Source organism: Emys orbicularis, chromosome 22 (genome assembly GCF_028017835.1).
Source record: "Emys orbicularis isolate rEmyOrb1 chromosome 22, rEmyOrb1.hap1, whole genome shotgun sequence".
Taxonomy (NCBI): Eukaryota; Metazoa; Chordata; order Testudines; family Emydidae; genus Emys; species Emys orbicularis.
In genome coordinates, this window is record NC_088704.1 from 10,793,367 (window position 1) to 10,809,974 (window position 16,608).

Sequence of the window (16,608 nt, forward strand, 5' to 3'; positions counted from 1 at the left end):
CATGCTTGGTGCGCTGGTGCCTGGAGCCGCCCCTGTTATCCGTCATTCTCTCCTGGATATAGACCATTTATCCCAGCTCTTTCTCTGCCATGGCATGGTACAGTGTTCACGGAACCATTCTTTTTATCAGAAATTGCTTTCTGCTTTGGATAATACAGGCCTAGGATCCAGACACGTCCTCTTTACAGTGGCTGATCAAAAAGTACATTCATGGGAAGTCAACAATTTATTTTTTTTTAAAATGCTGTTTTTGAAACTGAGGTAAAAGCCTCTTCCTTATGGGTGGCTCTTTAATACAGAAGTTCGAGTCTAAACAACTTTACTTTATGCAACATCTCTGTGGAGCAGGAGCATACCATTTGAGTACTGCTCTGATTAGACACACTAACCCTGTCTCCTACCTCCTGGCACAAGGTTGTTTCATTTACCTTTGAAACTCGTAACAGCATCTAGCTCCTGATTAAATATTGTTCATATTTTATGGCTTTATAACTTGCACTGCTCTGCTCTCCACAAGCTGATCCCCTCCTTTCCTCTTCTTTCCTTCCACCATCTTTTCTTTGCCTGCATCCCCAGATCCAGCCCCTGTATTCAGTTCTCTATGCCCTACAGCATTTGCTTTGGATTCAGCCTCCATCAGATTTAGGCTTCTCTGCAGCCAGCTACAGATTCAACTCCCCAGGAGTCACCATTTCACTTATCCCTCCCCTCCCCCCCAATTCATCCCCCTCACCATTACCTCCAGATTCAGCCCCAAGTCTGTTCAGTTTCCCAGCCCTAGTGTTTTCTCCCATCCCCTGGGCAGCACTGCACAAATCTCTCCCTGGAAGACCAGCTGAGTAGCAGAAGGAGGGGAATCTTAAGCTCCTCCAGCTGCACTTGTCACAAGCAGCCAGAAACAGCAGCCACGGGGGGGGGGCAGCCCCATAGCCAGTATTTCAGAGCTGAGCAAAGATAATTGAAATCTGAGAGTTTCCTGTAATTTCTGTGGCCACTCAGAGGTATCACTTTGGGAAAGGAATGCAAGACTCCCAGATCTGAAGAACGGGGGGGGGGGGGGGGGGGGATTTTTGTTTTTTGAGGGGTGGTGGTTATAAGTCTTTTATAAAGTTTACTACATTGTTCATTGCTCTCTTTCCACATGGAAATGAAATATACCCATAGTCAATTAGGAATAGTGCTCCATGGAATCCATCCTCTAAATGGTACCAAGTCACCGGAATGCCATTGTCCTCCAATCTTTTCTTGTACAACAGTCCATCATCCCTGACCACATCGTACTCGCAGGTCAAGATGAAAGTTTCTGGGAGCTGGCGAACAATGGCATCTTCAGCTAACAGTGGGGAAAAGGTGGTCTCAAAAACTGGTTTGGCCGAAGTGTAAAGTTCTTCTGAATATGTAGCAGATGCAGGTGGTTTGTAGCCTCTGATCTTAAATTCCATGGGGATATTGTCTGGACTCAGCCATTTGCTAAACTTCAGTTTCAAATCCTCAGGCACATGGGAACCTTCTAGGATACCTTTCATCAGTGACAAGTCCTGATTGAGATACTGTATACCAAGTGTAATGGTCCGTTTCTTTAACAAGAGGGGGACTGAACCGTTTTGCTGATATGAAGGCAAATTAAAGTCCACAGCTTGGAGAAATGGATAGAGCAGGATCTGGGCTCGTGCCTTTGGGAGGTCTGTTCTACTCACCAGGGTTTGGCAAACAGCAGCAGCGAGTGTGCCTCCACTGCTGTCTCCACAGATGATAATACGGGTGGGATCCACCCCATAGTCTTCTGCTGTCGTCATAAAATGTACCGTGGCAGTAAGACAGTCCAAGAACTGGGTTGGATATGGGTGCTCAGGAGCCAAACGATACCTAAAATATCAATGACAGTGTTTTAATATCATCATCATCTATGGGTAGTGTCATCTTCTCTTTCAAGTACCTTTTAAAGTTAGAAAAATATATGTTTATTGTTACTTATGTATGTATTTAAAATTCTGCTTTGTAGAATAGCTTCAGGAGTCACCCATCCTTTTTAATTACGTTTTAGACAACTGTAGACACATCTTCTGACTCTGTGTGGTACTGAAGCATTCTGGAGTATGTACCAGTAATTGGCCTTTCTGCTTTTAGGTTTGCAATGAAGTCTAATACCACCCTGAGTACATATGTGAGAATAGAGATTTATAAAATAAACACTGAAAGTGATAAAGATTTACTATTTTTTGTGTCAGGAATTATTTACAAAGGGAGCCAATAGGCGCTAAGGATTCCGCATGGTTGTTCCCTTAATCCTGGGCTATTGGAATTGAGCTAACAGGTAGTGCCATTTTTAATATACTTCAAGGGAACAACTTTTTATCTTTAGGAGTAAAGAAATTGGGAGATAAAATTTCCCTTAAAGAAACACACAATATCAGGAAACATGAAAACATTAACCCACAAACACACTACACAGGGTAGTCCGCAACGATCAGCATTCATTTTAACAGCTCCACTAATATGGATGGTTGACATGTACATAGAAGGGTTGGCATATACAGATTAATATTCATTGTGGTTATGTCTTTTTGTTAGCAACTTAGGATGCACTCTTGATTAGCCAAAGGTCTCAGGACACCGAAAACATTTGTTAATCAGGGAAGCCAGTCTAGTCAGACAGTCTGTTGAATACAGACCGCAAAGTCTTTTGCTTGCTTTTTTCTCTGATTATGCTGGAGCAGTCATCTTCTATCAGGTTATCAGGACTAAAGCAATTTAGCTAGAGATCTTGAGTTACAACATGATGACTGCTGATGAATTGAAGCGTTTAGGGAGGCCACTTTCCTCATTCATTACACAGACCTAATTTCCCTGAAAATCTCAGTGATCCATAACAGGGTCATGTGCTTTGACTTTAGCATTTGGGGGATAACTAGCAGGGAGGTTTTTAAAGGTCTGTTCTATCTGTAAACAGTTTTTTAATAGGTAAGGGACAGCAGACGGCTCTCCAGAATATGTAGAATAATTCCTGGGTTTGGTAGGATCAATAACATTTCTTCCTGTTCGCTGCTAATGGCTTCCTCTTACATCCCTTTGCATCGGCTCTCAGCAGAGGGGACCACGTTTTAAATAAAAGGGGGTTGGGTAACTGCAACTCAAATCATTCAGCCGTTATATTTTTTTTTTAATGGATTGGGTATGTTTTTGAAAACAACCTCCAAGCTTGTGCTTTTAATAGTGGATGCCAATATATACAGATGCCATTTAGGTGCGTACCAGGCCAGTGGCTGTTAGTTGATAACTAACGCTAGAACGAAGTAAGCCAGTCCTCCACAAAAAACAGTCAGAGCTGGGGGATGGGAGGAGAGGCACAACTTCCCTTCCCGCCCCCACGCACGACCCTTCTTATCAGCCCTACACAGAAGCATTCTATAGTGCTTGCAATGAGCCCCCCAATCAGCAGACCCTTGTATATCTTCCCCTTTGCTCCCAGTTTTGCTGTAGTCTCTGTGGAGAGAGACAATGGCATGCCAATATATACAGATGCCATTTAGGTGCGTACCAGGCCAGTGGCTGTTAGTTGATAACTAACGCTAGAACGAAGTAAGCCAGTCCTCCACAAAAAACAGTCAGAGCTGGGGGATGGGAGGAGAGGCACAACTTCCCTTCCCGCCCCCACGCACGACCCTTCTTATCAGCCCTACACAGAAGCATTCTATAGTGCTTGCAATGAGCCCCCCAATCAGCAGACCCTTGTATATCTTCCCCTTTGCTCCCAGTTTTGCTGTAGTCTCTGTGGAGAGAGACAATGGCATGCTTTGCAGTGGATTATAGGAGGGGCTTGAGGACTTATTTGCCAAAGCTGCTCCCCTTCTCCTAGGCCTCTGTGGTATACAACTATGAAGCTGCTGCCTAGAAGATTATTTCCATTAGCTGGATGAATCCAAGTTGGCAGGGCCTGATGAAATTCATCCTAGGGTACTTAAGGAACTCGCTGAAGCAATCTTGGAACCGATAGTAATTATCTTTGAGAACTCATGGAAGACAGGTGAGGTCCCAGAGGAATGGAGAAGGCAAACCTAATACCTATCTTTTAAAAAGGGGAACAAGGAGGAATTATTGTTGCCAGTCAGCCTAACTTCAGTACCTAGAAAGACACTGGAACAAATTATGAAACAAACAATTTGTAAGCACCTAGAGAAAAACAGTTCTAAGGAATAGCCGGCATGAATCTGTCAAAGACCAATCATGCCAAACCAACTTCATTTCCTTCTTTGACCAGGTTACTGGCCTGCTTGGCGGGGGAGCATGGGAAGCAGTAGACATGATATGGCTTGACTTTAGTAAAGTAAAGTTTTTGACACAGTCGCACATTCTCATAAGCAAGCAGGGAAACGTGGTCTAGATTAAATTACTATAAGATGGGTGCACAACTGGTTGAAAGACTGTCCTCAAAGAGTAGTTATCAAAGCTTCGCTGTCAAACTGGGAGGGCGTATCTAGAGGGGTCCAGCAGGGGTCAGTTGTGAGTCGAGTACTAGTCAATATTTTCATGAATGACTTAGGTAATGAAGTGGAGAGTAGGCTTATAAAATGTGCAGATGATATCAAGCTTGTCAGGGTTGCAAGCACTTTGGAAGAAAAAAAATAGAGTTCAAAATGACCTTGACAAATTGAAGAATTGGTCCGAATTCAACAAGATGAAATTCAATCAAGATATGTGCAAAGTGCCTCATTGAGGAAGGAAAAATCAAATGCACAACTACAAAATGGGGAATATCTGGCTAGGCGGTAGTAATACTGCAAAGGATCTAGGTGTTCTAGTGGATCACAAAATGAGTGTGAGTCAACAATACGATGCAGTTGTGAAAAAGGCTAACATCATTCTGGGCTGTATTAGCAGCAGTGTTGTATGTAAGACAAGGAAAGTAATTGTCTTTCTCTACACAGCACTGGAGAGATCTCAGCTGGAGTACTGTGTCCAGTTCTGGGCATCATAGTTTAGGAAAGATGTGGACAAACTGGAGAGAATCCAGAGAGAGGCAACAAAAATGAACGGTTTAGAAAGCTCCTGGAGGCCAATACCGTCGAATTGCGTCCACACTACCCCCAAATTCGACCCGGCGATGTCGATTTCAGTGCTAATCCCCTCGTCAGGGAGGAGTACAGAAATCGATTTTAAGAGCCCTTTAAGTCAACAAAAATGGCTTCGTCGTGTGGATGGGTGCAGGGTTAAATCGATCTAACGCTGCTAAATTCAACCTAAACTCGTAGTGTAGACCAGGGCTGAGAGGGGGTGTTTCACGGACATATACACCTGGAAGCTGACCCATCGTAAATGGTTCCCAAATAATGCAACTGAAATAAAATCACTTACCCAACACACACAACCACTGAGTTGCTTCTCCTGGCAATAAAACGGCATACTCTTTCATACATGCCTGCAACACAAACATTCTCAATGGAGTTGTATTAATGTCTTCAAGATATTCAATTCTATATCCTTACAAAATGAGAAGAAAATTCACATGGGTGTTCATTTTTGATGAGGGACTCATGATCTTACAGGAGGATTAGGGGGTTTTATGTGACTTGGAATTCTGCTCATCCCTGGTTTACTAATCCAGAGAAAGTCTTAGTGTGTTCAGTATGTGGAAAAGGGGCCTCTCAGGTTTTTCACTGGGAGTTGTGTGCATTGGGGCAGAAGTATCCAAACACCATACTCAAAATACTCCTCAATGCCTCTCTGAGTGAGTCAAGGTGTGAAAGTAATGTCACTTAAAAAAAGAGTCAGACTCTCTGGAATCTGTATCTCCTTCATACTAATGAGCCTGCACTGGATTTCTCCTGTCCTTGGCCTTGACACTACTAGATTTTGGGGGGGGGGGGAGTGGCACAGGGATGAACTCTCCCACCATTTTGTTAACATCTGTGGGAGCCCTAGTGCTGACAGGACACCAATGTTGATTCACATTTCTACCTTCACGTTATGTAAACCAGCCCTGTGGGAGGTTGGACAAAGACACCACTGGTACCACTACCAGGGCCACATCAAGGGTAATGCAATGGCGGGATTTTCCTAAGGGGCAAGTGTGGTATTTTCTTTCACACACACAGAACTACCTCAGACCTCACCACTTTCCACTGCAAGGGCAAGACGCTTTTTTTTTTTTTTTTTTAAACCTTGTCTCTACCAGTATAAACACACAGCATGTGCATATACATGCATATATAAAATAAATATTATCTTAATTTTTTTATAATTGTTCATGCAGCTTTTTTCCTGTGGTAAGGAAGAACAACACATGACAGATATCAGGAACATTGTATAATACACTTCTGGGAGGTGCTTGCATGGCCACAGTGATGAGCAACAGATAAGAACCAGAATAGAATATAGTAAAAAAGAAGTGGTGTGTAGAACGAAGAAAGGGAGAGGAAGGGAAACTTGCAAGGGAAAAAGAGTGAAAAGGAGTGTTGTAAAAGAGTCAATAATGAGTGTGGGATATAGAATGAATGATAAGGCAGGAAGGAAGGGATGAGTGAATGAAATGGAATGGTAGGGTGGAGATGTAGAAAGAGAGGGCGAGAAAAGGAGTGCAAGAAACTGCATCCATAGATTTTTAAATCTGAGTTAAGGCCGTCATTTGTTCCATGTATGGAAAACAAATGAGAAGGAACGTTGTCTGGGGGCCAGTTTCATGGAAATGTAGTAATTGTCCCTTCCACAGGTCCTCAGAATAGACCGGGCCTTTATTCCAAAAGCCACGACAACATCTTAACACAGATCTTAGGAAATGTCTCGGCTGTCTATTTGTCCGAAACAAAAGAAAGAGATGATGGAATAGTGCAAATTGGATATTGGAAGGGAAGGGAAGATAAGTGCATCTCAATTGCACATTCAGGAACTGAGCAGCTTTGTTAGCCAAATCCTCTGAGGCATCCCCTGTCACAGGGCTTAAAACTTGCACCAAGGAAGCATATAATGACAAAATGGGCTACCCCTTCAAAAGGGATTATTATAGCTCAGAGGAATAATAGATGTCTGATGAGGACATTTGTAAAGTTTCTATCTGTTTTAATACCTCCTTTTGCAGACACTACTAGAGCTGAGTAAATAATTGTTTGTTTTCAAGTCAGTGGCTGAACTGAAAAAGCCAAATATTTTGTTTTGGTTCAACCCAAAACACAATTTTTTTTGATTTGGGGTTTTCATTTAGTTCTTGGGTGCCTTTACCCTTTTTGCTTTATTTAAATCTAGCTACATTTCTAATCAAAACTTTGTTTCAAACCAAAAGGTCAAAACACTTCATTTAGAAACTGTTGAAACAAAACTTTGACTTAAAAAAAAAAAAAAAAAAACCTTTTTCATAGAAACTATTCACTGAATTCACTCCCAATTCAAGAATAGTTTTGGTAAACCCCAAACTGCATTTTTCTTTGAATAAACTATGCTTCTGAAAAAAATCACCCCACTCTAATTACAGCATCCAACACTCAGCCTGCATATAGGCCAAGATTTCCCAAAGAGAGCAGTGATCTTTGATGCCTCAATTTTTTCCCAATGTGAGATGCCTTTAAAGGGCCCTGATTTTTTTAAAGGGTTGGTACTCAGCACCTACTGAAATCCGGATACCTTATGATGTCTCAGATTGGGCAACCAAAAATATGTCTAAGGGATTATTGTTATAATGGGAGATTTTTCAAAGGTACAAAGGACATTTCGGTGCTATAATTATTAACAAAGTTACTGATCTCGAAGACTTCCAGCCTGGGAGCAGTTTGCCTAGCTGTGGCCAAAGCTCCAATTTTTCTGTCTCCAATAGCAACAATGAAAGGGAAAAGTAAAGTAATTCTCATGAATGGTCAGAGAACAGAAATCCAAGGATAAGTACAAATTTTCGTAGAAGGGAATGCTTAGCGGCATAAATACCGGCCAGTCTGACTAAAAATATGTAACTTTTAAGTTTGGTTATCATTCTTAATTTATTTTTTAAATTCTTAATTGCAGTCGTTCTTAATTATCATATAGGAACTATCATAATAGAAGGAGCTAGATAATACTTCATATTTATCATAGTTCTTAATTTCTTTAAACTTCTTACCTATGCTTCCAATCTGGCCAACTCCTCCGTGAAGGTAAAGGACTCCTCTCCTTCGTCCAGCAGATGGCACTTTCGGGTGGTAAACCCTCACTGACACCTTTGCAAACTTCAAGTCCTCGATGAAGAGATTAGCATTATCCTTCCAAGGTGGTATTCCATACAAGATGGTCCTGATGAGGTAAACCTCCTTACAGATGCCCAGTTTCTCCAAAATCCTTCCCTGTTTATAGGGAGACAGAGACCAAAAATTAGTTCCCTGTCAATGTGCTTCAGCTATACCTTGGAGGGTGAACAGGGAACTGTCTCCATAACCAATTCAAACTTCGGGGTCTGTGCCCAAGCTGCCATCGAAGGGCCCTGTTGTGATGGTAACGTGGTCACTCCTTCATTCCGAAGTAGATTCAGACAACCAACTTGTTTCACATGTGCTACCAATTATCCTTCATATTAGTAATCAAGAAGTTGTAATGATAACTCTGGCTGGCTTTGAATTGGTAACCTACAGCAAAGTTGAAATGCTCCTTCTCCCAATCCCAGTGCCCTGAGTCATGCCGTCCTTACCATTACAGAATTTTACTATAAGCCTAGTGTAGTTGACACCTTTGGCAGCTGAATAATCCAGACCTTCCTCAAATAAAAAGTATTATTTTCAGACTCTGTTACTAGGGTAGGAACTCAATGTTTCCCTCCCGCTTGCAATAATCTTCATCACACAAGCTAACACTTTGTTAAAATGGCAAAATCAGTTCTCTGCTCCCTCTCCAAATTCACAGCAATTCTGAAATTGCTTTAGAAATTTGAACACTAACAGACCTTCCTGGTTGATTGGCAATGATCCCATGCTTGTGATGTCAACACTACCCAGTGCAACATGGAGCGGGGTTTTCCTTTTTATTTGGTAGCAACTTCCTGTTTACAACAGGAAACTTAGAAAGCCCAGACAAAACCTGCTAGGGTATCCTTGCCATGTCTCAAATGGGTTCATTTTTAGGATTCATAAAACATCTAGGATGAAAACCTGTCTCCATTGAAGTCAATGGCGAAACTCTTGTTGACTTCACTGGAGCCAGGATTACCCCCCTAAAATATATTGGGGTGTGTACGGTGCTCAGATGACAAGCTCTATAGGAGGCACACATTTTTTATTTATTATACATTAACATACAATTGCATGTGGCTGAATTTAACCCATGGTATGGGGATCTATGGAGCTGTTGGTGCATTCTGTGAATAGTGGCAAATATAGAATTATTGTTTGTTTGTTTTTTAAATGGTTCTGTTACAAAGTAGAGACATGGTTTCTGCCCTGACCAGCATACAACTGAAATTTATCATGAGACAAAGGAAGGGACAGCAGGGACAACAATAGCAATAATTTTGTAGGAGTGATTTGGGTGAGGTAAGGGAGATATTTTGGGCAGGCTGGACCAGCGCTCTGGTTAGGCCTCAGCTGGAGTACTGTGTCGAGTTGTGGTCAGCAATGTATAAAAAGGATATAGAGAAACTGGAAAGGATCCAGAGGTGAGAGACAAAGATGATCAAAGGGACGGAACGCAAGCCCTGTGAGCAAAGGCTGAAGGAACTGGGTATGTTTAGCTTGGAAAAGAGGAGATTAAGGGGGACGACAACGTGGTAGCAGTCTTCAAATACTTGAAAGGCTGCCATAAAAAAAGAGATGGAGAAAAGTTGTTCTCTCTTGCCACAGAGGGCAGGATAAGAGGCAATGGGTTCAAACTACAGCAGAGCCGATGTAGATTACATCTCAGGAAAAACTTCCTAACTGTAAGAACAGCAGGACAATGGAACAGACGCCTAGGGAGGTTGTGGAAGCTCCTTCACTGGAGGTTTTCAAAAGGAGGCTGGAGCCATCTGTCTTGGGTGGTTTAGACGCAACAAATCCTGCATCTTAGCAGGGGGGTTGACTAAATGACCCTTGTGGTCTCTTCTAACTGTATGGGTCTTTGATTCGAAAGAAAGGAGGAGCATGGGGAAGTACAGGTCCAACTTTTCAGCTAAATGCTGGAGAGCTCTTGCTTCCTATCTTGGTGAAACCCCGCTCAACCTCTGTGGCCGGTAAGGAAAGGACTCATCCTGTTGAATGACTCTGAAGGGGACACAGCATGAGGAGCCAGGGTTTAATTTGTTTCCATCCCAACAGATAGAGCAACAATAGCGCCACTCTGGAGTCAACTGCCCCTTCCAGCGGCCAGTCTGTGGGGGCTTTTTAAAAATGGTCAATTCAATCTTTTCTAAAACTGGGCAGGAGCAGACAGGGATATTTCCTCTTGTCTGAGGCACACGGGGTGTGTCTCTTCGACAGTCAGAGGGTGTGACTGCCACTCAAGCGGACATACCCGAGCAATCTTTAATCTAACTATCTTGGGTCCTCGAACAGTGAAGCTGTGGCCACGCAAGGCTCAGCGTGGGCTAGCCCAGTGAGGAATTTCCCAGGGTTCCATGGGGGTGGGGGCGTTGTACAGCCTGCCATGAAGCTTGAGCTGTTGAGGCTTTGATGTTCTGTAACCCAAGCTAGCCAGATTAAAACTAGCCCAGGTGGTATGTCAGCTGGAACCGAAGTCACACCCTGTTACTGCAGGATAGATATAACCACAGCACCCCCTGATTTGATCTAGACAAGGGTGGAGTGGCTTCAGTACTGTGCTACATGACTTCAGACTCATCAAGAGTTTATTAGTCTGGCTAATCACAGCTCAAACTAGGGTGAGAATAAAGGAAATCTCCCTCACATTGCCCTGCAGAGCCCCAGGTGCCTACCTCACAAGTTATGTGAAATATTCTTCACAGTCAGCACTAAAGTGACTAATTGCTTCTGGTTAGCAACAACAAAGTATTGTTATCGCAGACGTCATCAGGTGGTGCTGTTCCACGTTGTCTTCCGAAAAAAGAACGAGGAGTATTTATGGAGTACTCCTCATGCTTTTTGCTGATACAGAATAACACGGCTACCACTCTGAAGATTGTCTTCCGAGTTCTTTCTCTTAGAGAGTGAACAAGTTTTTAGTCTTGGAAGAAATTCATGTGTTGTTGCCAGTTCTTGGTTATACCAGGTTCAGTGAGTAGAAACTGTCGGGACAGCAGGAGAGTTTTGCTTTCTGCCTTAGCCCTGGTCTACACTGTTGCAGGGCGAGCGCTAACATTTTGGGGGCGGCGACCGTGGTGGCCGGATCTTCAGCCACCCTGGTCGTCAGTGGTATTTCGGGGGCGGGACCTTCCGCCGCCTCTGTGGGGGGCGGCATTTCGGGGGCGGGACTTTCCGCCGCCTCTGTGGGGGGCAGTATTTCAGGGGCGGGACCTTCCGCCGCCTTGGGCGGCAAAAAAGCTGGCGGCGCTCCTGCACTAGTGGGTGGGATCGATCTAAGTTATGCAACTTCAGCTACGTGAATAACATAGCTGAAGTCGACGTACTTAAATTGACTTACCGTGGTGTCTTCACCACGGTGAGTCGACTGCTGCCACTCCCCCATCGACTCTGCCTGCGCCTCTCGCAGCGCTGGAGTACAGGAGTCGACGGGAGAGTGCTCGGGGATTGATTTATCGTTCTAGTCTAGATGCGATAAATCAATCCCCGCTGGATCGATCGCTGCCCGCCGATCCAGAGGGTAGTGTAGACATACCCTAAGTCTCTGATTAGAGTCCATTCTTAAAGTAGATTTTACTCTCTGAGATCGGGCATTTGTGTTGGGCTTAGATTCCTGAAAGAAGGGATTGCCTGCATCTCTGATCCAGGACTGATAAATGTGTAAAAGCAAGTTACAGTTAGAATATATCCATACTCTGTATCATTGACTTTTTCCCCTTCACTGGGGAGCTGACCTGGAAGGCCACAAAATCTGCTACCGCTTGGTAGTGAGGTGACCCTGCTTGTCAGAAGAGGAACATCAGTATTGGAAGAAGGGGCGACAAATCTGATTTACTTCTAACAGCGTGTTAAGATCTGTAGTCAAGAAGCCTTTTACAATTTAACAGCTTTATTAAACCAACAAGCTTATGAACATTTTCTTATATGCAAATAGATGGTGTGCTTTAAATTAACTATCTAAATACACAACTCACATTACCTAACAAAACAACAACAGCAAGGAAGTAAAAAACAGAGCTACCTTCCAGTTTGTGCCATCTACTTCTCCATTTGTTGATATACAATTCGGCACTACCACAATTACCGTACTCAGCTGTAACCCATAAGGATGCCAGCCTCCGACTCTGAAATGTTGCAACAAGTGTAACACAGAGAGTTTCCAGAGAAGAGTATAAGCTGTCATCAAGTCTTAGCATGCTAAAAGCATGAGCTAGCATCTTGATATCTGCCTATGAATGGCCTATCTTCATCCATTTTAATTCCTACATTAGTAACTCGTGAGTTGGCATGGTTTTGAATGTGTCACCTGTTGCAACACCTAATCAAAAAACACATGCAATTTTCTGGTGGAGCTGACTGCAGCGGTCTGTTTCTTGCCAATAGCTATGGCAATGGGAGATGTATTCTCAAATTTCATAAGAATTGCAAGCTAGCATAAAAAAAAGCTGAATGACAAGTCAATTGTGACCTCATTTCACAAGTTTGTCCTGCTCAAAGATTCCTCCCACAATCAACACAAATGATCCACAGTAGACGCTCAAGCTGAAACAGTGAAAACCAGATCCCATTGGCAACAATAGGCAGTGGTGGAGGTTTGCAGCCCCGTGGAGGAAGGGTTATGGTTGTGCTTCGTAGTCTGTGGTGTACAGCAGCTCTAGTGGTAAGATGTGTATCTGTGGGTGAGGATAGGGAATATGTACTCTTAGCTCATTTAACTTTTCAGGCGGGGGGACAATAAGGGACAAGTTGTTTTTAAGTGTGTATTTCAAAATTTGGAAAGGCGCTTATCTGAGAGATGGGCGTGCGTAAAGCTTGGTGCTTCTAAGGGCTGTATTTTTAGCTTAGAAAGGTTCCCAAAAAAAAAAAAAGTGAGGTTCCCCAGGCCACATTTCTTAAAGGGACTATTTAAAATTAATTTTAGGGCAAGTCTACACTGCAAACTGGAGGGCGTGGTTCCCAGCACAAGGAGACATTCTGGGATTATTTAGTCTGGGATTATTTAGTCTGCAGAAGAGAAGAATAAGGGGGGATTTGATAGCTGCTTTCAACTACCTGAAAGGGGAATACCAAAGAGGATGGATCTAGACTGTACTCAGTGCTAGCAGATGGCAGAACAAGGAGTAATGGTCTCAAGTTGCAGTGGGGGAGGTTTAGGTTGGATATTAGGAAAAACTTTTTCACTAGGAGGGTGGTGAAGCACTGGAATGGGTTACCTAGGGAGGTGGTGGAATCTCCTTCCTTAGAGGTTTTTTAAGGTCAGGCTTGACAAAGCCCCGGCTGGGATGATTTAGTTGGGGATTGGTCCTGCTTTGAGCAGGGGGTTGGATTAGATGACCTTCCGTGAGGTCCCTTCCAATCCTGATCAGGGCCGGCAACAGGCACCAGCCCACCAAGCTGGTGCTTGGAGCAGCACCTGGAGGGGGGCGGCGCGGCGCTTTGGCCCGAGAGCGGGGCCGCGACTGGGCTCGCCGCCCTCCCCCGGTGCTCTGGCCGCCGGGGAGAGCGGAGCCCCAGCGGGGCTCGCCGCCCTCCTCCCGGCGCAGCCTCTGGCCGCCGGGGAGAGCGGAGCCCCGGCGGGGCTCGCCGCCCTCCCCCCGGTGCTCTGGCCGCCGGGGCTCGCCGCCCTCCCCTGCGGGGCGGGGCGGTGGGAGGCTTTTTTGCCTGGGGCGGCAAAAAAGCCAGAGCCGGCCCTGATCCTGATATTCTATGATTCTTTTACTAGCTCTCCTTGAGCCAGTGTGCCAGAACTAGAGAGGTTGGGCTAGTCACCCCAAGTATGGGCGAAGAGGTGTGTCTTCAGGGCTGCTAGCCATCTTGTAATTTGCCTCACTATGGCTCCATTCTATCTGTAGCGTGCTATCATGAGCGCTAGTGCATGTATGTCTCCCCCCCTGGCAATCTCACACACAGAGAGAGAGAGAGAGAGCTTGAAGTGTAGACTTACCCTTGGGTTATAAACTAATTAAAGATTTCCTTGAAAATCCTCAGAAAAGTCAATGCTGACTCAGATGATGTGCTGTGAATTTGGCAAAGATACATTGTATTCGTCACACACACAAAAAGAGGTGGCTGAATCCCTGCTAAAAAACACAACATAAGCCTCACTGTGGAGTCACAGCTGGCAGCTCCTTACTACTGCTTTTAAGTAGAACTCTCTTAATAGCCGGATTCAGACCATGCCTAGCTCCTAAGCTGATGTAAATTGATGCAACTCCATTGACTTCAATCATATCTCTTGCCTCATTTTAACACTTCATATATTTATATATATACACACACTATAGTCTTTCTTACACCTTGGACTGAAGAACTGCAGGCTGTGCTGCCCCTACTTGAAGTCTTTCTACTGTATTTGCATAAGCAACAGGTTTCACAGCCCTGCCCAGAGCTCCTACCTAGCACAGATTTTATCACTCTTTATACTTTTTCTAGAAAGGCTTTTGCCTAAACACTAAGAAATAATTCTCCCTCGCAACTACCCGTGAGTGATGTTGCCTGGTGCTTTCTTCTCTTTACCTCCAAGAATTAACCCAGTTGACAGGGATCTTGTGCCAGCTCTTTACAATATATTTAAACGCTGACTCTTACAAAAATCCACCTCTGTATTCGGAAACAACAATCAAACCCGAGTTTCAAACCAGATACACTCACCAGACCAAATGCAAAGTTCACGACGTAATGAAGAATGTAAAGCTTTATGTGCTGATCCACTTCTCGAGGGATTTCAGCCTTTGGATGTTCATAGTAAAATGCCAATGCCACCAACAAGATAAAAGCAACAAGAAAAATTTCCAATGTGAATTCCATTTCACGGTGCTGAGAAGGATGGAACTAGGAACTGACTGCTCTCCTGCAGTTGTCTCCACAGCTAAAATCTCCAGTTGCAGGATCAAAAAATCCCTCCACACCCCATCCTCCTACTCCTGGAAATACTCATAGGTAGGTGAAGATCTCACCACATTAGGAAAGGGGAAGGCTTGCATAAATGTTTGTTTCATATTAGTAGATATAATGGCAACACACATTCTAGATGTGTTTTCCTACTGTGCCTATCATTATGGGATTAGTGCTTCTCTTGGCAAAGATATATTAGCTCTAACGAGAGACCTGAGATTTCTCTTCTCTCTCATATTGCAGAACTTCATTGCACTGATCTTGCATTTCTGTTCTTCTCTTCTCTCTTCCAGTCCTGGGAGCTGGCAGTCTGATTTCTTATACATTTTGCAACAATTTTATGGGAAGGCCAAGACATGTTATGTTTTCCTCAGATACAATCAGGCTTCTGTTGTTCTTCAACTCCTGTGGGAAATTGATTTACAGCCACCTTCAAGAGCACTCACAATTAGGTACTTCCTTACCTGTTTTCTCTTGTCTCTGATTGTGCAACCACACCCTTCTCTACCAATGATGCCAATCTCAACGGCCCATTTGTCAGCTTTGCCCACAAATTTCTCTGCCCTGTCTTCCATGCTGCCCAATTCACATGAAACACTGATTTTTAAGGCCAGTACCTTCTCCTGCAAATCTCTCCTTAAGACCCACCTCTGCCATGGTGCCTATAAGAAATCATCAAGCTACTGATGGTTAGATCTAGTGAAAGTTGGGGGTACTTCAGTCATTTGCTTATAATAACTCACCAAAAGGCAAATATACATACAGCTGTTGAAAACTGTAAATGCTTTCCCTCTCCCTCAATCCTATGTATGCCTCTTGTGTGCTGAGAATGTAATCTCTTCCAGGCAGCGACAACATTGTCAAAGATGTTTGTACAACAGGGCAAAAGGCGAATAACAAGTCCCGAGTTTCAATAGTCCTCCATCCCCCCTTCCCGCAATGCAGTGAAACTTTCCTGCCTGACCCTTACCCAGTCTGTAAAGGGCTCTGTCCCCCCGTTGTCACCAGTAATAGTGAGCTGCACTCACCACTTCAGAATAGTTTTTTCTGCTGCACTTTATTGATCAGGACAGGTGAATGTGAATCATGTTCCGAGAGCAGCAACTTGTTCCACCAACCACACCTGCCTGCCGATCAGCGTGTGATTGGAACACACCATCTTACACAACTTTGCTCAGGACAGCAAGAACCACACCTGTACCAGGAAACTTCATGCAGGCTGGAGGAGGTCGGCATTTCCCCGACTCTATCCCAGTGCCAGGAATTCATGAAGCATCTGAGGCTCCTGTATCAGAGGACAACAGACTTGAACGGTCACTCTAGGGAGGGATCCTCATACATGCCCGTTCTACCTAGATGCCAGGACTGGGTGCTGTCCAGGTACATGCCAGGACATGCTTCGTACATGCCAGGACTGAGTGCTGTCAAGGGCTCCCACTACACAGCCTGAAGCAGCTCACAATCCTTTCCTCAACCCCACTGGCCTCTTCATGCGATGGGATGCTGACGAGGGCCAGGGCAAGAGGCACCATGG

The 16,608-nt window shown here is 44.2% G+C and overlaps 1 protein-coding gene across 1 annotated transcript; it reads right to left on the reverse strand.

The window, feature by feature from the left end:
- Window positions 1-1,091: 1,091 nt before the first annotated feature.
- LOC135893341 (arylacetamide deacetylase-like 4) lies at window positions 1,092-14,987 on the reverse strand. The gene is made up of 4 exons (XM_065421135.1): window positions 14,832-14,987; window positions 8,081-8,300; window positions 5,353-5,416; window positions 1,092-1,866 (listed from the first exon to the last, which is right to left on the reverse strand). Exons 1-4 carry the CDS (start codon window positions 14,985-14,987, stop codon window positions 1,092-1,094), a joined length of 1,215 nt encoding a protein of 404 aa, XP_065277207.1.
- Between the last annotated feature and the right edge of the window lie 1,621 nt (window positions 14,988-16,608).

Bases quoted from the DNA above. Each gene is read 5' to 3' on its own strand.
- LOC135893341 (XM_065421135.1), bottom strand. From the start codon at position 14,987: ATGGAATTCACATTGGAAATTTTTCTTGTTGCTTTTATCTTGTTGGTG. The intron at 5,417-8,080 runs GTAAGAAGTTTA...TTTGTGTTGCAG, and splicing joins TGGCCAGATTGGAAGCATAG to GCATGTATGAAAGAGTATGC. The intron at 1,867-5,352 runs GTAAGTGATTTT...TTGATATTTTAG, and splicing joins TCAGTGGTTGTGTGTGTTGG to GTATCGTTTGGCTCCTGAGC.